The following is a 24,013-nucleotide window of genomic DNA, read 5'->3' on the forward strand; positions in this document are numbered from 1 at the left end:
CGGGGAGGGCGAGCCGGGGACTGGGGGCCCCAGGAGCTCAGCCAGAGCGCTGCGCACCCAGCCGGTCCGCCTGTCAGGCCGCCGCCTCTCCAGCCGCCCGGCTTACTGCCTTGCGGCGCCGGCCCTTCCTCATGCTGGCACCCCCAACCCCCGAGACTGCGGTCCCCATGTCCCAGGCGGAGGCCGACCTGGCCCTACGGCCCCCGCCGCCTCTCGCCGCCGCCGCCGGTCCGCCCCGCCTTGGGCCCCCTCCTCGCCGGGCGCGCCGCTTCTCCGGGAAGGCTGAGCCCCGGCCGCGCTCTTCCCGTCTCAGCCGCCGCAGCTCAGTCGACTTGGGGCTGCTGAGCTCTTGGTGTCAGCCAGCCTCACCCGCTCCGGAGCCCCCTGATCCTCCGGACTCCGCTGGTCCTGGCCCCGCGAGGAGCCCACCGCCTAGCTGTCCAGAGCCCCCCGAGGGCACGTGGACCGGGGGAGACCCCGTGAAGGCTGCAGACTCCGCGCGTCCAGAGCTCGCGGGCTCTGCAGGAGGCCGGGGGTCCCGGGATCCGCCGACAGTCCCCGAAGCCGCGGCTCGAGAGCGGCAGCGGGAGCAGGAGGAAAAGGAGGATACGGAGACCCAGGCAGTGGCAACGTCCCCGGACGGCCGATACCTCAAATTTGACATCGAGATTGGACGTGGCTCGTTCAAGACGGTGTATCGAGGGCTGGACACTGACACCACGGTGGAGGTGGCCTGGTGTGAGCTGCAGGTGCGGCTGGGCGCCCTTCTGTGGCACCTCGGGATGGGACCCTTTGGAGGTCTTGGGATGAGAAATCTGGGGGACGGCAGCAAGGGAGAGATCTATCTTTCCAGTCAAATGTCCAGACACTCCTGCCCACTCCCCTTTGCTCTGATGATCAATGGGTCTGGCTGATTCTGGGCTGCAGAAGGATAAACTGAGGCAGAGGGTGTATGGTGGCTTCCTTATGGGTTTTGGACATTTTTTAAAAAAAGATTTTATTTATTTATTTGACAGAGACACAGCGAGAGAGAGGGAACACAAGCAGGGGGAGTGGGAGAGGGAGAAGCAGGCTTCCTGCTGAGCAGGGAGCCGGATGTGGGGCTCAATCCCAGGACCCTGGGATCATGACCTGAGCCGAAGGCAGACGCTTAATGACTGAGCCATCCAGGCACCCCGAGTTTTGGACATTCTAACTTTAAAGTCTCTATACTCAACCCTGAGAGTTGGGAGATACGATGCAAAATCGGGTAGGGAGCCAGTTCAGATCTGAGGGGTGACTGGCCCACCAATCTCCTGCAGTGGTTACTATCTCTTCCTTTCCCTTTCCTCTTAGTCTTGAGACCCTCAGTATGACTCTGGTTTTCCTCCTCCTTCACCCTGAATCTTTGCAGAGTAGGAGGCTGGGATGATGGAGCTGGGGCAGGATCCTCCCCACTTCCAGAAGATTTAGAGCAGTGGTGCAGGATGGGGCCCTCCCAGGCCCCTTCTGGAGCAGTCAGACTTCTAGACTTCTCCATAGCTGGGGAAGGGGGAGACAGAGAGCTCCAGCCCTGGCCTGAGTCCAGTCCTGCTCCTCATCCCACTGTCTACCTGGGCTCTCCCTTCCCAGACCCAAAGGCACTGAACCCAGCAGGCTTTAGGGGGATGTTGGTGTGAAGGACCTTCTTTCCACGGAGGGAAGACCCAGTTAAGTCTGGGCCAGCAGCTTTGGATTTAACTGGGGGGCAGATCTGGGTAAGGGTCCTCCCCTCCAGCCCTGGCACTTGGCTCGCCCCTTGTGCCTGCCAATGCCGAGCCCCAGGCTCTAGGCCAGGCACGAAGAGGTGGCCAAATGGGGGGGTGGGGTGGTGATGAGAAGGGGGTGGGACAGCCATGGGCCAGGGGGCGGTCTCCTGTTGCCTGGTCCTGGATCTTTCTCTGTAACTCCCTCTGCAGCCCTCCTGCCTCCAGTCTGGATCTAGCAGTTCCCGGTTTCTGGAGCCAACCCCCTTGAAGGCCCCAGTTCTCTGCCCGCTGTCAGCCTGCTGCCCGCCTGCTGCCTGCCCACTGCCAGCCCTGGGGCATCCCCTCCCGCCCCACGGCTGGCCCGGGAGGCCACAAAGGCGCTATTGAGCTCAGGGCTCCTGGACCGGGCTGCATAAAGGCCCTTGTGTCCAGCGGAGGGTCCAGGGGTGGCCCCAGGCCCAGGATGGGTGTGTCCTTGTAGCAGCCTGAGGGGGTGGATCGAGAAGTCGAGGTATACAGCCCATTGGGCAAGTGATGACCTAGCCTCCTCCTTGGGCTCTAACCCTCACCTCTCCCCCAGCCCCTCCCCACGTGCCCCTTCCTCCTCTCCGTGGGAGTCCTGGGCCTGTCGTGAATTTGACCCCCGTCCCCTACCCCACAGACTAGGAAACTGTCTCGAGCCGAGCGGCAGCGATTCTCTGAGGAAGTGGAGATGCTCAAGGGGCTGCAGCACCCCAACATTGTCCGCTTCTACGACTCGTGGAAGTCGGTGCTGAGGGGCCAGGTTTGCATCGTGCTGGTCACCGAACTCATGACCTCCGGCACCCTGAAGACGTGAGCTCTGTGCCTGGTGGTAGTGTTGGTTGGTGGGAGAGCTGGTGGTGGGAGGTCCCCACTGCTTCTGGAACTTCTCCCAGGCTCCTCAAACTCTAGATTTAGGTCCAAAACCAGGCTTGCTACCTCTCACCCATCCCTACTGCATCCCTGCCTTACTGAATGGCAGTGTCCACCCAGCACGCCAGCCAAAACCCGATCTCCCCAGATGCCATCTTTATCTCCATTCTGTGCATCCGCCTTCCCCCATCAGTATGTCTCCAAGGCCTCCTTATAATTCCCCACTCTGCCTTCCCAGTTCCATCCACTGCCACCTCACTGGTCTGGAGCCCTGCAGCAGCGCCCTCTCGGGCCTTCCCCAACTCTGCCCTCACCTTTCCAATCTATCCTATCTTACTGCAGTCTGGGGAATCTCTCCATTCCTTAAAATCCCTTCAAGGCTTCCCACCACCCTCAGGTTAAAGCCCACACTCTCTAACCTACTCACAGAGTCCTTAGAACTTAGCCTCATCTTGAACCTAGATTCCACAGGAACCGAATTCCCAGCACCTCCTCCCACCCTGCCCTGTCGCTGTCTCCGTGCCTTTCAGCACAGTGTCCCCTCTGCCTGGAAAGTCTCCATCCCTTCCATTTTCACCCTTGAACCCCTACTCATTCTTCAGGACGCAACATAAAAGTTATTTCCTCTCTAAAGCCCTCCCCCACGCCCAGGGCGGTTAGTCATCCCTTCCCGCACTCCCCAGCCCCTTTGGCGCAGCCCTATCTGCAAGTTTACCGCCGGACCCGTTTTGTACTCTCACGGCTAGCTCCCACACCCCGGACTCAGTTTCTCTCTGGAGCGCGGCGAGGACCTGAGCTAGAATAATGCTGGCAGAAGATGTGTAGGCGGTGGTGCCAGTGGGACCAGGGGAACTTCCCAGCGGGGGTCCCCTCCCCCGCCTCCGTGTCCCCGCCGCGACCCTGGCTGCGTGCCTTTCCCCCAGATACCTGAGGCGGTTCCGCGAGATGAAGCCGCGAGTCCTTCAGCGCTGGAGCCGCCAGATCCTTCGGGGGCTTCATTTCCTACACTCCCGGGTACCCCCCATTCTGCACCGGGATCTCAAGTGCGACAACGTCTTTATCACGGGCCCTTCAGGTTCGGTCAAGATCGGCGACCTGGGCCTGGCCACGCTCAAGCGCGCCTCCTTTGCCAAGAGCGTGATCGGTTAGTCCCTCCAGGATTCTTGCTATCCTCCCCACCCCCACCCCGATCCGCGTCAGAAGAGAGCCTGGGGGCCCTCTCTTCCCAGCAGGGCCCTTTGAGTTGCACGGAGTTAGAAGAGCATGGGGAACATGGGGAGACCTATAGCATCCTTTCCACCACCCCCCCAACACACACACAGTGGGGAAGTGTCCGTCACTATCACTTCAGAACTCTCCAGGTTGCCCCCTCCCCGCACCCCCTGGCTAGCTGGTGGTATGCCCAAGAGGAGGGACGAAGCCAGAGGAAGGCTCTGTAGCCTGATGCCTGCTGTGGATCCTACAGGGACCCCGGAGTTCATGGCCCCTGAGATGTACGAGGAAAAGTACGACGAGGCCGTGGACGTGTACGCGTTTGGCATGTGCATGCTGGAGATGGCCACCTCAGAGTACCCTTACTCCGAGTGCCAGAATGCCGCCCAAATCTACCGCAAGGTCACTTCGGTGAGAGGGGGTGGGGAGGACAAAGAATTGCAGGTCACCTCCCATTTTCCTGCCCCAACCAGCCCGAGGTCAATGCCGTTTCCCTTAAAGTAAACAGGCTAGACACGAAGATGCTCTGGTAAACACTGAAGGGTATTGGATGCACACACAGCACCCCCCCCCCGCCCCCCGCCCCAGTACTAGATGTTTAGAATAATGATGTGTGTAGCGCTCCCTAGAGTTTACAAACGATTTCACATCTGATCTTTCACCCGCAGGGTGAGCAGGGAGGGCCTCTTCTCTGCCCTGCGCTTTACAAATGGGAAAACTGGCACACAGGGAGACTTGTTCAAGGTCATATTGTCGATACGTGGGGGGACGGAGATTTGAAATCAAACCGTCTAGTAGCTGTCGCGGTGCTTTTAGGATTGCACGCCCTGTTGCCTCGGGCGGGATGGGGGGCAAGCAGAGAGCTGGGGAGCGAGGCCTCATGCAACCCCTTTCCTCCAGGGCACAAAGCCGAACAGCTTCTACAAGGTGAAGATGCCCGAGGTGAAGGAGATCATTGAAGGCTGCATCCGCACGGATAAGAACGAGAGGTGGGGTGGAGGGGGCAGGGTGTGTGTTGGGGGAGATTGGGGGTGGGGGACGGGCTGCGGCAAGGCTCCGCTCATCCGCGCCGCCCTCAGGTTCACCATCCAGGACCTCCTGGCTCACGCCTTCTTCCGCGAGGAGCGCGGCGTGCACGTGGAGCTGGCGGAGGAGGACGACGGGGAGAAGCCCGGCCTCAAGCTCTGGCTGCGCATGGAGGACGCGCGGCGCGGGGGGCGCCCACGGGACAACCAGGCCATAGAGTTCCTGTTCCAGCTGGGCCGGGACGCGGCAGAGGAGGTGGCGCAGGAGATGGTGAGCAGAGGACAGACTGCCCTGCGGCTGGGCTTGTGGGGGGGGGGGGGTGCGGCGGAGCCTGTGGGCGTCGACTGGAGGGGCTGGGTGGGGCTGGGTGGTGGCAGAGGCACCCAGCTCAGCCCTCTCAGGGTGTCTTGTAAGTGCCCCCTTGCCCCTCCCGCCTTAACACACCCACACGCACACCCAGTGCAGACTCGCTGAAGATTTCCTTTTCCAGATCAAGCCTGGGGTCCTCCAGCCTCCCTTGCTCTACTTCCTGCTGATCCAATTTTCCTGGAATGCTCTTTCCTCCAATTTATCTAATTATTTTTCTCTTTTTCATCCTTCCCCCACCTTGTCGTTCCCCCCTCCCCCATCTTCCTCCATGCTCAGAACCATGAATTTCAGGAAACCTGTTCCCTCTAGAGTCAAAATTAAATGCTTCTTTCCACTTCAACAGGTTCTCCATTACAGGACCCACCACCGTCGGTCTTGTTTTATACCAGGAGACATTCCTGTCTCTCTCCTCTACTAGACTATAAAATTCCTTGAGGGCAGAGATGTGTTCTGTTGATTTTTCTATCTCTGACAGTGCTTGGCACTCTTTCTATCTCTGACAGTGCTTGGAGCTCTTTAATAATCCCCCATTTGTACATGGTTTAGAGCACTTTCATATGCATTCGACTGTTGTTACCAACCCTGCATGGAGTGATTTTATCCTGATGTACTGATGAGGAGATGGAGGGCTCAAAGAGGTTGAATATCTTGTCCAAGGTCCTCAGCAAGTAAGTGGCAGAGCTAGATTTAAACTCAGGCCGTTCAGATTTTAAGTCAGATCACCCCACCCCACCTTCCTTACATGCACAGTGAAGCTTGTCCTCGAGATGAATAAGGAGATGATGAACAGAAACTTCCAGACCATGAGAGGCATACCTGGGAAGTAGAAGATGCAGAGCTGGTTTAGGAAGACCGGAAGTGGGTGCGGGGAGGAAGAGAGTATGACATCCCCCCTCCCTTTTTTTTTAAGATTTTATTTATTTATTTGAGAAAGAGAGTGACAGAGAAAAAGCATGAGAGGGGGAAGGGTCAGAGGGAGAAGCAGACTCCCCGCCGAGCAGGGAGCCTGATGCAGGACTAGATGCTGGGACTCCGGGATCATGCCCTGAGCCAAAGGCAGACACTTAACCCACTGAGCCATCCAGTTGCCCTAGTATGAGATTCCTGATAGAAAAATGGCAGTTGAAGGGCATTGGGCCCTGGGATCAAGCCCCTCATCAGCAGGGAGCCTACTTCTCCCTCCCCTGCTCCCCCTGCCTGTGCGCTCTCTTTCAAATAAATAAATAAAATCTTAAAAAAAAAAAAAAGGAAAGAAAGAAAAATGGCAGTTGAGAGGGTGGGGATCATCTATGGTAGGTCTGGGTCAGGAACCTGAGAATGTGTTTGAAATGTGGCACGAGAGCAGGTCTCCTTAGCACAGCTCACACCTGACCTGGGATCAGATCTTGATCCATTACTTACAGGGATTCTTGATGATGACACTATTGACATCTTTATTTGGGGGACTGTCCTGTGCATTATAGGACGCTGAGAAGATCCCTGGCTTCTACTCACTAGATGCCAGTAGTACTGTGTTGTGACAACTACAAATGTCCCCAGATATTGCCACATGTTCCCCCTTGCCCCCTCAGAGCAATGGACCTACTAGATAACCATGAACTAGTCACAGCTTTACGTATGTCTAAAATGGAGCTAAGACCTACCTCAGAAAGTTGTTGGGAGGATTTAATGATGGTGATGTAAAGAGTTGCCAGTTAATGGGCACGGTGCCTAATCAATGAATGTTAGTGCCCTTTCTCCTGGAGAAATACTCTGGAGGCCGCAAGAAGGTGTTCTGACGTGTCTTTGAGCAGAGTCCTCACCTCAAACTGTGTTCCTCACCCTCTTCACTCCAGGTGGCCCTGGGTTTAGTCTGCGAGGCTGATTACCAGCCAGTGGCCCGTGCAGTACGTGAACGAGTTGCTGCCATCCAGCGAAAGCGTGAGAAGCTGCGCAAAGCTAGGGAGTTGGAGGCCCTCCCCCCTGCACCAGGACCCCCACCAGCAACTGTCCCCATGACTCCTGGTCCCCCCAGCGGCTTCCCCCCTGAGCCTGAGGAACCAGAGGCAGACCAGCACCAGCCTTTCCTCTTCCGCCATGCCTCCTACTCATCTACCACCTGTAAGTCACCCCTGACTGTGGGATTTGGGATGTGACCTAGGTCCCAGAACCCTTGGCCTCTGCCCCCCACCTGCCCAGAAGTTCAATCCAGCAGCACCGTCACTTACCCGGCCTTCCACATCTAGCCATGAAGCTCCTTCTGGGAAAGAACTCCCACAGCTCCAGGCCCCTCCTTGCTCAAGCAGCCCCCCTGCTTGGCCACCAGTCCCCTTTACTTCCCCTTTTTTGATCCCCTCCCTCCCCCACCAGCGGATTGCGAGACTGATGGCTACCTCAGCTCCTCCGGCTTCCTGGATGCCTCAGACCCTGCCTTTCAGCCCCCTGGGGGGGTGCCATCCAGCCCCGCTGAGTCCCATCTCTGCCTGCCCTCGGTGAGAGGGGGTCACATGGGGGGGCTCCCAGCCAGTCCAAGCCTATGACCTGTCTTTCTCCTTGTGAAACCCAACCCCATGACCTCGCCCCATGTCCCTGGAAATCCACCACTCTGTCCTCATCTTCCTTAATTCCCTCTGCCTAGTACCCCAGCACCCTTGACCCCATCGCCCTGGATCCCAATAATTATCGTCCTCTGACCTCATGAACCCATTTCCTATTTCAGGCTTTTGCCTTATCCATTCCACATTCTGGCCCTGGCAGTGACTTTTCCCCAGGAGACAGGTAGGTTCTGGTAGGAGTTGGGGTGCTGAAGTGAGACATATGGCGCCCTGGGGTCCCAGTGTCCACTCTGACACTCCTATCTCCTTTCCTTTTCCAGCTATGCCTCAGATGCAGCGTCAGGCCTTAGTGATGTGGGAGAAGGGATGGGACGCATGAGGAGACCCCCAGGGAGAAATCTCCGACGCAGACCACGATCCCGGCTGCGGGTCACTAGTGTAAGAAAGGGGCACAGGGGATGGGGAATAACCTACAGGACCAGGAGGGAAACTGCCAGGGGGGAAGGGAGGTCAGCCAAAAAAAAGGGGAGAGCAGTATGTGACTGGTACCCTTGAGGCAGCCAGTCTCGTTTCTAACACCAGAGTTTGGGGACAGAGTCTGCTTCTCTCCAATTCCAGTGTGGCCACTGACACTTGATTGGAGTGGGGTGGGGACATGTGATGAGGACAGAGGGCCTGACATCCTCCCCTCTGCTGACTTTGAATCTGAAGGTCTCAGACCAGAATGACAGAGTGGTTGAGTGCCAGCTACAGACTCACAATAGCAAGATGGTGACCTTCCGATTTGATCTGGATGGGGACAGCCCGGAAGAGATTGCAGCTGCCATGGTGAGGGGGAGAGAGATGAGGACAGAGTCTTTGGGGCTAGGACAGGAATCTCCCGTCTGATGTCCCCTGGTGCTGAACTCCCCCTTCTTCCCACCCAACAGCAAGGGTTTTTATTTTATTTTTTTATTTTTTAAAATTTTGAACAGCAAGGGTTTTTAAAGCACAGTGACACTGAAGACATCTCTGCCCTTGTATGGGGGAGATTTTTATTTATTCAGTGAGCTTTGGATCCTCGGCTGGAGCAATCTGATGACATAGGGTATACACAAGTGCTGTGGTCAAGTACATGCTACACATGTGATCCTGTGTCTGTGAGTAAAGGGTGGCCTGGGGCAGCAGGGGGAAGAGGCAGAACTTATTCCAGGTCTTGACAGAACAGCAGTGAAGACCGGAAGGGGCGGGTCTAGAGGAAGTACAGCATAAGCAAAGGCATGGAAATAGGGAGTGACTTGGAATGTGGGGCTTGCGGGGGGCTTCATGTCACTAGAACTAAGGAGAATTGTGGGAGCAAGATTGGGCATGTAGAGTAGGCACAGATTACAGACAGTCTTAAGAGTTAGAGTGTAACATGGTGAGAATAGGTTTTAAGAAGACCATTCTGCCATGGGAAGTGGGAGAGGGTTGGGGGTAGGGAATCCAGTTGGCAGAAAAATACAAGAAACTACAAGTGGTCCAAGGAGAAAATGGATTATGGGGAAAGGGAGGAAGAAAAGGGGTGAATCTGAGGCTTGTTTCAGAAAAATAAGTTACTCTGTAATCCAGGCATTTATTGATGTAATATGGTGCATATAGTAGATGCTCAGTAAACACTTGCTGAGTTGAAATGATAGGGAGTTAGGGAGAGGGGATATCACAGGTGACTTGTAGTGTGGAGAAGCTAGTGGGAGCAGGCCATTAAAGGAGAGAGGAAGTTGGAAAATGAAAGCAGGTTTTCTTAGGGGTGATGATGAGCTTGAATGACAGAGGGGCAGGCAAGATCCTCTCTAGCAGCAGGATATGGTCAGGCAGGGGCTGGATCTAGGATCCACAGGTGGATCTAGGAGTTGTCAGCACAGAAGGGAGAGTGAAGGGAGATGAGCTTGCAAAGCCAGATGCAGAGAGGGTCTGAGAGTGGGTCTCAGCGGATACCCTCTTTTCTGGGGTGGGGAGGAATAGGTCACCAAAGGACACAGAGGTGGAGCCTGAGAGGCTGGAGGAGCCCCAGAAGATGTTAAGGAAAACTGAGTGAACAGAGAGTTTCAAAGAGGTGATACAGGGTGAAGCCTGAGGCAAGACCACACTGGCTTTTGTCAGAAGGTCTTTGTGGGAGACCAGTTTCAGTGGAGTAGGGGAAGTGAGTGCCAGTGGTGAAGGAGGGAGGGGAATGAGAGAAGAATCAGGCTTCAGGAACTCTCTTTAAAGCTTCTCCTCCATCATGTCACTCATCTTGTATCCAGGACAAAGACAAAATATCACTTGGCACACAGGCTTATCATCTTTCCTCTAGCCACACTGGTTTCTGAGTGGCCCTCTGAAGAGGCTGGATGCCTTTCCACTTCTGTCTCCATCTGCTCAGGGGTCTCTTGCCTTGAAAGGCTTTACTAGGCTTCTAAGCCCACTGAGATTCCACACAGCCAAAGTGACCCCCCCCCCAATGGACCACAGGGTCCAATGCCCTCTTTTCTCTCCCTACCATTCTACCCTCCACCCCTCTGCAGCAGAATTCTCCTGAGACTTGGATTTGCTCTTGCTTTTTGCCCCTACACCATTAATGGGTAGCCACCTGTGGTTAGAGTAAGGTCCCAATTCTGGAGCATGGCCTTTGAAATTCACAGCACTCCCAGCTCTGCTCTGGTCTTCACTGCTTTGTGAATGTGCTGTGTGCTTTCATGCCTCAGAGCTGTTACTCATGCTGTTCTCCCTGCTCTTCTCTTCCCAAAACAGCATGGAACAGCGGAAAGGGTGGGCTTTCACATAAGACCTGAGTTCAAGGGCAACCCTTTCCAGTCCCTTCCCTCTTCGGGAGCTTTGTACTATGGCTCAATAAACTTAGTATTACTCAATAAACTTTGCTTTGTTTCCCCCCCCCCAAAAAAAAAGACCTGAGTTCAAATTTCATCTCTGTTATTCACTAATTTGGTGAATTGGAGCAAGTTTTTTTAACCTCTCTGAACCTCCTTGCTCATCAGTAAAATGTAGATTATAATACTCATTTTGCCAAGATGTTCTGATATAGTATATAATTTATAAGAAGTAATAGATGTATGAGAAATGAAATTATATGAGAAGTATCCACACATGATAAGTCCTCAAGGAAGGGTTGCTTTCTTACTCATTCTTTAAGGCTCAGCTCTGTGAAGCCATCCCAGCTTCCCTTATCCTCCTGGGTGGCATGACCTGCTCTCTCTTTGGAATGGCATTTTAAAAAATTGCGGCAAAAAAACACATAACATAAAATTTACCATCTTAACCATTTTTAAATGTATAGTTCAGTAGGGTTAAGTATATTCACGTTGTGAAACAGATCTCCAGAACCTCTTCATTTGCAAATCTGCAACTCTGTACCATTAAACAACTCTCCCTTTCTTCTTGCTGGTTTAGTATTTTCTCTATACCTTGATCATAATGCCTTTCCTACCATGGGCTGACTTGCAGTATATTATGTCTATATGTGTCTCTTCCACTAGATTTTGGGCTTCTTTGGGACCAGGACTTTGTTCTATACTTCTCTGTATTCCTCACCTAGAACAGTGCCTGGCATATAGTATGTGCTCCAGTGTTTGTGAAATTGAATTTACATTTACCATCGATTGCCTTATTTTTACTTAACTTTGTGGGTGTGTGTGTACGTGAGCCTGGATAGTATACTTCATAAGTCCTGCAAGAGCAGGAGTTGTGTCCAAAAGCATAGGAAGCAACAGTGGAAAGAACTCAGGCTCTGGCTTTAAGACAAATCTGGGTGCAAATCCTGTGATTTTAGGCAGACTGAACTTAACCTTTTTGAGCATTGCTTATCTTAACTCTCAAATGGGGATGTGAATACAGACCCCAGAGAGCCGTTGTTCGTGTTGAATGAGATAAGACCCTTGAAGCATCTGGGCTATAATGCATCCTAGGAATGTTAGCTCCTGTCCTCCAAGCTGTAGTTCTCCTTACACCACACGGTGCCTGGCATATAGTAGATACTGAATACCTGTTTAAGTTGGTGGTTGGCAGAGCAGTGGGGTGAAGGGTTGGCTTCTAAAGATCAGTGCAGCGGGGAAGGGAGGAGTAGGATCACTGAGCCCTCCTTCCCCTTCCTGCTGACCCCTTGCCAGGTGTATAACGAGTTCATTCTGCCCTCGGAGCGAGCCGGCTTCCTGAGCCGTATTCGGGAGATTATCCAGCGAGTGGAAACCCTGTTGAAGAGAGATACTGGCCCTGTGGAGGCTGCTGAGGACCTACTGGGCCCCCAGGTCAGACCCCTCTGGTCACCTCCACCTCTCTGCTCCAGACTTCATTGCTCTCTGCCTTCACCAGTCCCCTTGGCTGTAACTCCTTCATCTCTGGGACCCTAAAACAATGGCTCTTACCCCATTTGAGAATCTGAGGAAAGCTGTGGGCACTTGTTCTAGAAAAATGTGTTCAATGCATACTTTCAACTCATTATTTTGATAGAATATCAGACTTACAGAGAGAAGTTGCAAGAATTGTACTAAGAACTCCTAGATACCCTTTGCCCAGATTTGCCAGTTGTCAGTGTTTGGTCACATTAACTTTATCACTGTCTTCCTCCCTCCCCTCTCTCTATGTATGTGCACATATTATTTTTTCCTGAACCACTTGAGAGTAAATTGCAGACATCATACCCCTTTACCTGTAAATATTTTAGCACATACACTTTTGAGTGCCTTGAAAGTCCTTTATGGACTCCTAGAGGTTCATGGGTCCCAGCTGAAGCCCACTCTGAATGTCCCCTCTAAGACTCAGCTCTTCCCCGCTGTGACCGTGAGCCCCATTCTCTCCCTCAGGAGGAGCCAGCACCTTTGCCTGCCCTCTCGGGCCCCCTCCCAGACCCATCCCGTGGTATGTACTGAGTTCTGTCCCTACTCATCACAACCCTTGGGGTTGCTCCTGGGCAGGGCCTATGGAATGGGGGACTGGGAACTCAACACTCCTTCCTTGCCAGCAGAGTTCCAGAGCAGCACCTCCCCGGAGCAGAGGAGCTGGGCAGCCTTCTCCACCTCCTCATCTTCTCCTGGAACCCCCTTGTCTCCTGGAAACCTGTTTTCCCCCGGAACCCCTGTTTCCCCAAGTCCCATCTTCCCCATCACTTCTCCCCCATACTCCAGCCCCTCCCCATTCTCCCAAGTGTCTTCAAATATCTTGCCACACTCTCCCGGCTCTCCACTTGCATTCTCCCCCAGTGCCGCCCAGTTCCCTGGCCCAGCCTCTCATTCTCTGCAGAGCTCAGTCCTCCCTTCTCCGCCTGCCTTCTCTCCCAGTTGCTCCCAGGTGACTCTTACTCCTCCTTCCTTTCCCCCCTGCCCCTCCACCTCTACCCTCCCCTCCACCACAGCAGCCCCTCTCCTCTCTCTGGCTAGTGCCTTCTCACTGGCTGTGATGACTGTGGCCCAGTCCCTGCTGTCCCCCTCACCTGGGCTCCTGTCCCAGTCTCCTGCAGCCCCTCCCGGTCCCCTACCTAGCCTGTCCCCGCCCCCTCCCCCTGCTCCTTGTGGCCAGGATAGGCCTTCACCCTCAACAGCTGAGATGGAGAGTGAGGTGAGTAGGAAACCAAGAGGGATGGTTGGGGCACTCCATTCTGAATCATTTCCCTCCTCACGGACCCACACTTTGTAGGCCCTGCCAAGTCCTGCTCGGCCACTCCTGGGGGAAGCCAGACTAGAGCCCATCTCTGAAGGTGAGGCCTCTGATCACTGACCCATTATTCTCACTTCATATCCTGCCTGATTTCTCTCCCTCCTTCCATGACTCCTTCCTTGTCACCCGACAGAGGGGAAGCCGCAGCTTGTGGGGCGTTTCCAAGTGACTTCATCCAAGGAACCAGCTGAGCCTCTTCCCCTGCAACCAACATTCCCAACTCTCTCCAGTTCCCTGAAGCCTCCAACCCCTCAGCTGACCTCGGAGAGCTCAGACACAGAGGATAGTGCTGGAAGCGGGCCTGAGGCCAGGGAGGCTCTGGCTGAGAGCGACCGTGCAGCTGAAGGCCTAGGGGCTGGAGTTGAGGAGGAAGGGGACGATGGGCAGGAACCCCGAGTGGGGGGCAGCCCCCCACCCCAGAGCCATCCCAGCCCAGTGTGGATGAACTACTCATACAGCAGCCTGTGTCTGAGCAGTGAGGAATCCGAGAGCAGTGGGGAGGATGAGGAATTCTGGGCTCAGCTGCAGAGTCTTCGGCAGAAGTGAGTCTGGGGAGGAAGGACAAGAGGTGGACTCGGGAGAGCAAAGTGTGTGGCTAGCGCTCATGCGCCCGGTGTATCCTCAGGCACTTGTCAGAGGTGGAGGCACTACAGACACTACAGAAAAAGGAAATCGAGGACCTGTACAGCCGGCTTGGGAAGCAGCCCCCAGCGGGTATCGTGGCCCCAGCTGCTATGCTGTCCAGCCGCCAGCGCCGCCTCTCCAAGGGCAGCTTCCCCACCTCCCGCCGCAACAGCCTGCAGCGCTCTGAGCCCCCAGGCCCTGGTGAGACTGCAGTGGCCCAGCTCCCATCTTTCCCGGGTCCCCTTCCCTACTGATCTGGCTTTCTTCCAGGCCCTGGGGGTCTGCCCCTTGGTTTGGGGGGACTAGCCCCCTCCCCACCGTGGCCCGTTCCCTCACTCAGTGCTCTCCCTCCCCATCCTGCACCCAGGCATCATGCGAAGGAACTCCCTGAGTGGCAGCAGCACCGGCTCCCAGGAGCAGCGGGCAAGCAAGGGGGTGACATTCGCCGGGGATGTTGGCAGGATGGTGAGGGCGGGCCCAAGGGAGGGCAAGCCCAGGGAATGGTAACTGACTGTAGCTTCACCCTCCTCCCATCCTGGAGGTTTCTTCAGTGCTTTTTCTTTCCCCTCCAGTGAATTCAGAACAGAAGCCATTTGTCTCCCCCACACCAGGGCCCACCATGGAGCTTGTGCTCTCAGAATCTGCTGACCAACACAACTCTGCAAGAAGACCCCAGTACTGAGGGAGTAGAAGGCCAAAGGGGCATGGAGAGTGCTGCTCCATTATAGGGAAGAGCCAAACATGTGGGAACTATTTCCTGTGTGTGGGTATCAGTTCTGCAGCCTACCATCCTCATGCCTCCACCTCCCCAGCCAAGGGTCAACCACTAAGCAATCCCACTCAAGCCCTGATGCTTCTAGAGGGCACACTCCCAGCTGAGCAAGTGTAGGGGGTGTACTCACACTAGAATTAGCAACAGTCAATAAAAATGCTGGAAACTAGGATTCTGTGACACTGTATCTGTCGTGCCTTAAGAACTGGGGGGTAAAGCCTTGTGGGGTACGGGAGGGGAAAATTCAGAAGGGACTCTCCTCACAATGGGAAGCATGGCTAGCAGCTGCCCAGCCTTCTGACTGCCTGCCAGTTCATGAGGAAACTGCAAGGTCAACGATCCACTTGACCAAGCTAAGATCTCATCCAGACCCCACCTTAGGCCTAGAGAGGCAGGCCCAAGTGGAAATTAAAAGAAGGAAGGCTGTCCCTCATCTTTCATCTACCCCTCTCTCTCAGAATGGGAAAAGGCAGGAAAGTTGGAGGTATTGGTTTTAAGGGTAGAGGACAGAAGAGTGACCTTCCCTCCCTGAAGACGTGGTTCAGTCTCACAGCCCAGTGACCCACCCTGATCTCTCCCTTAAATCAGGTGGAAAGATCTCACGGGAAAAGTAATTCTAGTTAAACATTTACAGCTCCCTGGGGCAATACCACTGCTGCAGCTACTGCCCATGATGCTTTCCAGCATAGTCATGCCATCCCTCAGCCTGAACACACTCATCTGGCTCCAAGAGAGGTGACTCAGTTTATTATTCTCAACCTAACTCCATCTTTCCCACTTTAGGCTCCAACACTACACAGAGCTGCCACATCCACAACAGCTAAGCCCCTGGGAGGTAAAGAGGGTAAACCACAAAGTCAGAAATCCTGAGAAAAGCCAAGGTCATATAACTCTCAAAAGAAACAAAATACAAGAAGGGCTCAGTGACTGGACACAGTTTGTGTAAAGTGGGCAATATTCCCTTGACCTGGACAAATGCAAAAAATTCTTGGGCTCAATCATCGTCCAAGGTCGAGGCCAACGATGCTGTGTGCAGGCTTCGATTCCGACAGGGTCATGGGGCATCATCCACCATGTGAAGGGGCTCCAGCAGGTTGGAGACGTGCAGTGCCCATCCGGTTCAGGGGCCTGATGCCCTCGCCAGGGCTCGGGCTCGGGCAGCTTTGGCTTCATCCTCCAGCTCATCTAGGAAACGCTCCTGGGACACGGAATAGAAGGTGTAGCCATCTGGGGAAGTGGGTTCAGGAAATCTCTCGGAGTGTGCATATTGCCTTTCCCAGACTTTCTCCACCACCCTTGTTACTCTCTCACCCTCCCAAATTAGTGGCTCGATCTTCTGCCCTCTGCTTTTCTGAGCCACGACCCCGATGCCGTTATTATTAAGTCATATCAAAAGAGCATTTTAAAATGACTAAGATACATTAAACGCTTGGCTCGGCATCAGAAATGGCCACGACTTTCACAGCTCGGGCTCTTTTTAGCACCCCCACACTGCCCTACTACGCGCCTCTGCTCCCCTTCTCCTGCCCCCCTATGCCATCTCCTGAGCCTACAGCCTGGACGGATACAAATAGCTAACACCAGGGCCCCGATGCCCAGGCCGGTCACGATGTTCCGGGTCCGCCGCTGTGGCAGACTCTTCTGCCACTGGGCGAGCTGCACCTGCCGCATGAATTGCAGCTGCTCGGGAGTCAGCTTCTCCCGAGTTGGGTCGATGCGCTGAGCCACAGGGGCCTTTCCACTCTTAGCATGGAGAGGGTCACCAGCACCCGGGGTTGCCATGTTGCCGCTCCGCCCTTCTTAGTCGCAGGGCGCGAGGCTTGCTGGGAACAGCAGTCCTGGGCCGGAGCAGGGGACGCTGGGAGTTGTAGTCCGCGTTTTCTTTCTCGAAGCGAGGGCGGCTCTTGGCCTTAGGGGAAGAGCCGGGGGGGGGGGAGGGGGAGGGGGCAAGCGGCCGAGCTTTCTGATTGGCTGAGGGGGTTCGCGGCCGTTGGGGCGGGAAAAGGCTGTGGAGGGCTCGAGGCCGCGGTGGGAATTGGGTTTTCCTCACACTTGAGGTGAAGACAAGCACACAGAAGGCAAAAGGTTCTGGAGTGAAGCTAAGGGGGTCGGTTTATGGATCCAGTGAGCCGTCCAGGTGTCCCCAAAGGCTTCTGAAAATGGACAGACCTGTGAGGTCAAGATTGGCCTCCCTCAGTGACTTTCAGTTCGGGGCCGTGGCCACAGAGACGATAGAAGACGCTCTGCTCCACCTGGCGCAGCAGAATGAGCAAGCCGTGCAGGAGGCTGCCGGCCGGATGGGCAGCTTCAGGGAGACCCGGATCGTGGGTGTGGACGCAGGGCTGGGGAACCGGTTTCATGGGAGACTTTGAGGCACCAACCTGGAGATTCAGTTGACCTTATTCATTCAAATAAGTGTTGTTAGTAACTACTAGATGCCAGTTACAGGGAATGGAGTGATGAACGAGATCCGCCGACACCCCACCCTTGGTTTCAACCCGTACAGAGTGCTTCTCCACACCCCTTGGGAGAGCGGGACAGAACGGAGATTCAGCCCCTGCTTTGGAGGCTATTAGAACAAGTCTGGAAATGACTAGGTTCAAGGACGGTTAGATGAGTGACATACCAGATAAAAGAAGCTTTTATGGGGTTTGAAAGGAGTGATAGGGGGAGGCGAGGGCAGGAAGAATTAAGGTAGACCTCGAGGAAGGATGACATTTTGGTTGGTGAAGGTGGAGGAGAGGGACAGCGTTCCTACCAAAAGGGTATGATTCCATGGAAATAGAGAAGCTTGGGGTGAGTGTGGGTACAGTGTTTAAGTCCAGGTTGTCCGGAGCATGTGGAAGAATAGTTGAAATTAGGACCAGAAAAGTAGTTTGGAGACATTCCGTGTGGAATGCCAAGGGGAGGAGTTTATATGTAGCTTAGTAGGGAAACAAGAAGGCATTGAAGGTTTTCAAATATGGGAGTGATGTGACTTTAGCCTTTGCCCTAGAAAATATGTTGGCTGTGATGTAAAGAATGGTTTGTTGGAGTAGAGACAGGTAGCAGGGAGGTAGACCAGTGGAGTCTGTGTCAGTAATTTAGGCAATAGGGCAGAGGGAATGACAAGGGAGGATGGATTAAAAACATTTCAGAGGTAAAATCTGGGGCTCTGCAATGGATGAATTTAAGAGGTGAAGAAGGCAAAGATGACCATGCCAAAGGGTTGAGCCTAGGAAAATGGGAGTATAGTGGTGCCATTGAGAGAAACACATTCATTTAAAAAAGAGAACAGGAGGAAATGTGACCGTTGTTTGGGAAAGGAACAGCTTTGGTTTTTGGATCTACTGAGTTTCAAGTGCTTGTAGAACATCTAAAGGAGGGTCTCTAGTGAGCTGTTTAAAAAATAAGTCAGAAGAGAGGTCAGAACTAGAGACAAAGGTTTAGGAGGTATCTTCATAAAACTGACAGAGAATGAGTCTGAGAGGGAGAAAAGAGAAGCAAGTCAAGGACAGTTCCCTGGGAGACATTTTGTGTTCAGGCAATTGGAGTAGGAAGAAGAGTCATGAAGGGAACTAAAAATATGGTTGGGGAGGGAGGAATAGAACCAAGACACCTTTGGAAGCCAAGAGAGTTTCCAGAAGGATGATGGTCGGCAGTTTCACATGCCTCAGGGATATGAACGACGGAATAAAGGTTGCAAAAGGGTGATGCTATTTAATAATTTGGACATATTTGCTGGCCTTTGAGATCATTGTTTTAGCAAGTTGGGAAAAGTAGAAGGCAAACTACAGAACATTCAGGAATTCATGAGGAAGTGGAAGCAGCAGGTTTAAGCCAGGCTTTCAAGAAAGTTAACAGTGATGGAAACTAAGGAGATAAAAGAGCCCTAGCTTAAGAGGATAGAAGGGGAGGGTCTTTCAGTTAACAGATGGGTGTTTGTAGTGCAGGAGGGAGAGCCGGTAGGGAGGGGAGGCATAATCATCATCCATTGCACCTAACCCTAGCTCAGTTTTCTTGGCAAATTAAACTAGAAAATAGAAACAATCGCCCAGATAATTCAGACCCAAACCAAACCAAAACCAAACCATATACTCACACACAAACAAAACAGAAATAAGGTCTAAACTCCAGCAAATGAAAGGACTAATAACACATAATTATGTGTTCTAGGATACTTTGCTTAATTGCTTAAACTAATTATCTTCTGCATTGGGCACTGCTAGCAGGGCTTTAGTTTCTGTAACAGTAAGGTTTTGTACATACGTATAACGTGTGTCAAATAGACTGTTCAGCTTTGTGCTAGCATGACTTCTACGTGCCTAAGAAAGTCAAATTTTCTCTGAAGACACATGGTCATTTGACTATGCGTAATTCTTTACTGATCGGTGCTAAAAGTCCCACGTTCTACAGGAGCTTCCTTTGTTGAGAAGTAACATTTACCCTTGTTTCCACCCTCTAATGATATTGCAAACTAAATAAAATTCTATCTGGGGCTGTTCTTTCAAAGAGAAACAGAGGCGGCCTAAGATCTTGCCAAGGTATCTTGCCCTTCCCACTTCCCCAGTGACTGTGCCCCCCCACCCCAAAGTGGGCTATGTTCCCTGATTTAGGGGCTATTTCTTCAAAACAAGCCACTCCACAGTAACAAACGTGCTCCTGGGGAGAGGCTCAGCCACCACGGATTTACCCAACAAACCGGTGGTGGGGAGATGGTGTCCGCTGTAAGGTGAATCGTGTTTGTAAAGCGACGGGAGGTCTCCAGAGGGTGGTTACTAAACAAACAGTGTTATAAAGAATATTGAAGCTCCAGGAGGGACTTTTCCGTTCCTGTCAACATTCCACTGAAAACAGAATATACGGGTTACGGTTTTTATCCATCCAAGATTCTCCCTTGAAGCTGGAGGTTCCCAGCATGGTGTAGAGGCCAGCTCGACCAGCTGGTATGTTTGTGTGTAGCTGGCCAAGCCTTTTATCAGCTGAGACCCACAGGAAGGCTCAAGGGTCACTGAGGGGGCTTGGTAAGCCCTTGTCTTTGGCGCTCAGTCAGCCTCCTTTTCGTGCCTCTGATCTGCCTGTTGGCAGGAAAGGGAACTCAGCTCAGCTTGTGTTGTTTCAGTCTCCTTTCTCACCCCCTGACCCTCTTCCCTTGGCCCCATCATGGCTTTTACACGATGCCAGGAGTTCAGAGTGGTTTTGGTTGCACCTTGTGAGTTACTCTCTTCTTTCTTGTTTTGCCAGAGTTTGTTTTTCTCCTGTCTGAACAATGGTGTCTGGAGAAATCCGTGAGCTACCAGGCTGTAGAAATCCTAGAAAGGTAAAACACTGAGCATAGGCCTTTGTGAGTGGTACCTCTCAGAAGGACTAATGTACTCTTAAAAATCTTAAAAAAGAAAAAAAAGTACAGTCGCCCTTTAGTGCGAGACCTGGTTTGGCACCCTCTATTACTTGCAAATGTCCATTTCTCAGCCAGGGACTGAGATTGGAGAGGAGGAGATACCCCATAGTTTGCAGCACAAACTGCCTTTAGTTTGATGAGTGTGGATTGTTTACTCTCCCCTTCCCTTCCTTATAGGTTTATGGTTAAGCAGGCAGAGAATATGAACAGGCAAGCCACGATCCAGCTGAGAGAGAAGAAGGAGGCTCAGAATTGGAAAGCTCTGAAAGAGCAGCTTTTCAACAAGTTTATCCTGCGTCTTGTGTCATGTGTTCAACTGGCAAGCAAACTTTCCTTCCACTACAAAGTAAGGAGCTGGGGTCCCTCCTGGGCACCACCTGAGTGTTAGCAGAAACCAGCTCGTCCACAGGCAACTGTGAGAAACCTCCTCCTAAGTTAGGTGTTACTACTCCTGTGGAAATTCCAGAGTGCAATTATGCTTCCTAAATAAGCACACCTCCTACACGCACACACACACACACACACACACACATACACAGTCACACAGAGGCAGTTTTTAAATAGCCTGAAGTTATGTTCCCAAAGTGTAATTGCTGGACAGATGCCATCATTTATACAGGTCACCTTTCCTCCCCTTGGACTCAAGGACAGTTTACGTAAGGTGCCTGAATTGCCAACAGGCGTATCAGTATTAAAGACAAACTGTTACATTTATAGAGGATAAAATGTTTCCATGCCCCTACCCACTGCCTGTATGGTAAAATACCATTCCCGCAACAAAGATTCACTGTCTTCTATGGCCAGAGGCTGCACTAGGTGCCATGGGTACAACAAGTAAAAATATTGCCTGCGCACTCAAGGAATCTATTATCCAATGGGAGAAGACACACAGGCAAATAATGTGGGAGGGTGCTCCGATTAGTGTAGTGTACCTCTGTGGCCTTGGAAAGTCAAGGAAGTGTATTTAGAGAAAATGACTTCTTGAAGGGGGTAGGTAGGCGTGGGTAGGAGATGGGTGGATGCTAAGAAAGAGGGAGAGGAGTTCAGGAAAGCAGGGAGAGAGGAGAGGGAGGGTCCAGACACAGGAAGCAGCACGTGTACGGGCTTGGAGAACTGGACGGGCTCGGGAACTGCAAGTAATCCTATATGACAAGCGTGGGGCGTGAGGGGCAATTGCCAAGAGAGAAGACACGATGAAGGCATGGGCTGGATTGTGAAAAGCTTTGTATGCCATGCCAAGATGTGTGACCTTTAGTCTGACACCCTTCTCTCTCTCCCTCTCACTGTTTTGTTTTTCTTTGCTCAGATTATCAGCAACGTTACAGTCCTGAATTTCCTCCAGTCTCTAGGGTATGTGCACACTAAAGAAGAACTGCTGGAGTCAGAGCTTGATGTTTTGAAGTCCCTGAACTTCCAAATCAATCTGCCCACTCCCCTGGCATATGTGGAGATGCTTCTGGAGGTTTTAGGTACTGTATTAAGTGTGTCAGGGGATGTGGGTTGGAATCTTCCATAGAAGGCAATAAGAATGTGCTCAGGGGCTTGGAAGCAGTGGGCAGAACCCGCTGATGAGAAACAGCAGGAAGCCTGGGATGACGGAGTCTGGTACCTGTCAGGGAAGGAAATTCAGGTCTCAGCACCTGGCTTCTATTTGGACTCACTAGGCACTCTCTTATTGCAGGATCAAAGAGGTGATTTTCTAGAGAGGCATGAGATAAGAGGGGAACAAACAAATATACTCTAATTGTATATACACGGCAGATGGAGATTTCTCTATCTCTCCCTTTATCCTTTGAAATTGACCTCCAACTAAAGAGGTTTCCTACAGTAGAACACATTAGCTCAAGAGCTTTGTCACATGTCAGTGGTGATTATGCTCAGAGAGGACCCACTTACCACTCTTTGCCATGCCCATACCCCATCTAGGATACAATGGCTGCTTGGTCCCGGCCACACAGCTGCACGCAACCTGCCTGACCCTGCTCGACCTTGTCTATCTCCTGCACGAACCCATATACGAGAGCCTGCTGAGGGCTTCGATTGAAAACTCCGTACCCAGTCAGCTGCAAGGGTAAGGCAACTCCTTTAGGGTAGGCTTCTTCCAGAAACAGCGAGTTAGGAGCACACCTCGAGAACATACCACGGGAATGGAATTTACCCAATAGGCATCCAGTCCACAGATAACCTGCGCAGGTTACCCAGTTTTAATGAACTCCCAGTATGTTGCTTAGATGCAGATGACTGAGCCCAATCAGCAAAAACCCAAAAGGATTTTGCTTTTAAATTTAAATGACTGCAGGTAATTAACATACTTTCTTTTTCATAGTTCCTCCTTTACTTCTGCTTCGATTTGAGATTACTAGACTGCCTTTTAGCCGCTTAGGAAAAAAAGCCAGTCACAGGGTGGCGACTGGGACAAAAGTGTTTGATTACTGTAAAGTCAGACTGCTAAAAAGGCTCACAGTTGCAGTTACATTTGTTAGGGAGACAGATGGGACAACAAAGGCGGATAAACCAGTCAGGATCCCAGGTGGGTTAGGGGAGGGGGCCAATTAGCCATTTCCTTCCATATCTAAAAAAGTCCAAGATGATCAACAAAAACAACTCATAGTTGAAGTCCCATGGCCCTAGGATTTGGAAGATGAAGTTCCACTCAAGCTCCAAAATTAATATGGTTTTAATCTCTCAGGGAAAAGTTTGTTTCAGTGAAGGAAGACTTCATGCTGTTGGCAGTAGGAATCATTGCAGCGAGTGCTTTCATCCAAAACCACGAGTGTTGGAGCCAGGTGCGCACCACTGAGCAGGACTGGCATGATCAGAATTCACTTAATAGAAAGCATTCTCCCATCGGTTAAAGGAAAAGAGAAGACAACTTGTAAAAAATAAATCGAGACCCAGCATGAGGATGAATAAGCAGGATTTGGGGGAGGAAACACTAGGGTAGGTCTGAAAAGCGCTCTCCAGTTTTCCCCTTGTGGAGCTGGAAATGGAGGATCACGTTCAGCTTGTTCCTTTCCCTTTCTGATGATAACCCATTGTTATGTTCAGGTCCAGTAAGTATATCCTCCCCAATAGAAGACAATGTCTAGGCCCAAATGCCCTCGTCATATTTCACAGATCTTATCTCTAGAAATGAACTGTCTAGCAGAAACTTTCCAGGCTAACACTATCAGGGTAAAGGGATCCTAATGTCATCTGGCCATTGGCAAACACTGGATCTGGATTTAATCTTCTCTGTAAACGCAGAGAAACAAAAAAATTTACATCTGGCGTGAGAGAACAGCCCAAGCATCGTGCCTCTCTGTACGCTAAAACATGCTGAGATTGTGTAGTAATACTAAATCTGTCTGTCTCTGAAGGTTGTGGGGCATTTGCAGAGCATCACTGGCATTGCCTTGGAAAGCATTGCTGAGTTCTCTTATGCAATCCTGACTCACAGCGTGGGAGCCAACACTCCGGGGCGACAGCAGCCTGTTCCCCCCCACCTGGAGGCCAGAGCCCTGAGGGCCACCGCCTCCTCCAACACATGAGGCGCACTCAAGGCACCGAGTAGAAGCAGTCTTCCATCACGGCGCTCAGCCCTCCTTTTGTTTACTCTCAGACTTGGGACAAAAGTTCCGAGTATCTTTTGAACTAAGTTTTGTATTCCAACTCCATGCTCCTTTTTCTGCGTCAGAGAAAGAGTTAAAGTTGACAAGCATGTCCTTTTTGCCGAATCAGACTGAAAATGTCAAGGAGCTGGGAGGAGACAGAACATTAGTGAAGTTGGTTCGTTTTTGTTTAACAAGATATTTATAGCTTTTCCTTA

General features: G+C 52.2%; 3 protein-coding genes across 8 annotated transcripts; 2 read left to right on the forward strand and 1 right to left on the reverse strand.

Moving 5' to 3' along the window:
• On the forward strand, positions 1–14,997 carry WNK4 (WNK lysine deficient protein kinase 4). Of its 6 annotated transcripts, none has more exons than XM_036095431.2 (19): positions 2–749; positions 2,389–2,561; positions 3,545–3,765; positions 4,087–4,244; positions 4,734–4,822; positions 4,913–5,129; positions 7,064–7,328; positions 7,578–7,699; positions 7,927–7,985; positions 8,083–8,200; positions 8,474–8,590; positions 11,887–12,024; positions 12,580–12,634; positions 12,738–13,330; positions 13,409–13,469; positions 13,563–13,971; positions 14,055–14,254; positions 14,421–14,518; positions 14,626–14,997. In XM_036095431.2, the coding sequence occupies exons 1-19, from the start codon at positions 132–134 to the stop codon at positions 14,626–14,628; spliced, it is 3,714 nt and encodes a 1,237-aa protein (XP_035951324.2). In that variant the 5' UTR covers positions 2–131; the 3' UTR covers positions 14,629–14,997. The 6 variants fall into 6 exon arrangements, with proteins under 6 accessions (XP_077921894.1, XP_035951324.2, XP_035951326.2 ...); XM_036095433.2 differs by having other exon boundaries at positions 14,421–14,476; XM_036095432.2 differs by having other exon boundaries at positions 12,741–13,330.
• Positions 14,998–15,550: 553 nt separating this feature from the next.
• On the reverse strand, positions 15,551–16,644 carry COA3 (cytochrome c oxidase assembly factor 3). The gene is made up of 2 exons (XM_036095434.2): positions 16,394–16,644; positions 15,551–16,052 (listed from the first exon to the last, which is right to left on the reverse strand). The coding sequence occupies exons 1-2, from the start codon at positions 16,605–16,607 to the stop codon at positions 15,946–15,948; spliced, it is 321 nt and encodes a 106-aa protein (XP_035951327.1). The 5' UTR covers positions 16,608–16,644; the 3' UTR covers positions 15,551–15,945.
• A 340-nt stretch (positions 16,645–16,984) lies between these two features.
• On the forward strand, positions 16,985–23,821 carry CNTD1 (cyclin N-terminal domain containing 1). Its single transcript, XM_036095427.2, has 7 exons — positions 16,985–17,153; positions 20,049–20,124; positions 20,383–20,551; positions 21,512–21,674; positions 22,132–22,276; positions 22,895–22,991; positions 23,565–23,821. Exons 1-7 carry the CDS (start codon positions 16,985–16,987, stop codon positions 23,733–23,735), a joined length of 990 nt encoding a protein of 329 aa, XP_035951320.1. The 3' UTR covers positions 23,736–23,821.
• Positions 23,822–24,013: the final 192 nt, after the last annotated feature.

This window comes from Halichoerus grypus, chromosome 2, assembly GCF_964656455.1.
Source record: "Halichoerus grypus chromosome 2, mHalGry1.hap1.1, whole genome shotgun sequence".
NCBI classification, from domain to species: Eukaryota; Metazoa; Chordata; class Mammalia; order Carnivora; family Phocidae; genus Halichoerus; species Halichoerus grypus.

Excerpts from the sequence above, each read along its gene's own strand:
- COA3 (XM_036095434.2), bottom strand. The coding sequence starts at position 16,607 with ATGGCAACCCCGGGTGCTGGTGACCCTCTCCATGCTAAGAGTGGAAAG. Across the intron at positions 16,053-16,393 it reads GGCCCTGGTGTTAGCTATTT|ATGGCTACACCTTCTATTCC; the intron begins GTATCCGTCCAG and ends CCACTTCCCCAG.
- CNTD1 (XM_036095427.2), top strand. The coding sequence starts at position 16,985 with ATGGACAGACCTGTGAGGTCAAGATTGGCCTCCCTCAGTGACTTTCAG. Across the intron at positions 21,675-22,131 it reads GATGCTTCTGGAGGTTTTAG|GATACAATGGCTGCTTGGTC; the intron begins GTACTGTATTAA and ends TACCCCATCTAG. Across the intron at positions 22,992-23,564 it reads ACCACGAGTGTTGGAGCCAG|GTTGTGGGGCATTTGCAGAG; the intron begins GTGCGCACCACT and ends CTGTCTCTGAAG.
- WNK4 (XM_036095428.2), top strand. The coding sequence starts at position 132 with ATGCTGGCACCCCCAACCCCCGAGACTGCGGTCCCCATGTCCCAGGCG. Across the intron at positions 4,245-4,733 it reads TCTACCGCAAGGTCACTTCG|GGCACAAAGCCGAACAGCTT; the intron begins GTGAGAGGGGGT and ends CCTTTCCTCCAG. Across the intron at positions 13,972-14,054 it reads CTGCAGAGTCTTCGGCAGAA|GCACTTGTCAGAGGTGGAGG; the intron begins GTGAGTCTGGGG and ends GTGTATCCTCAG.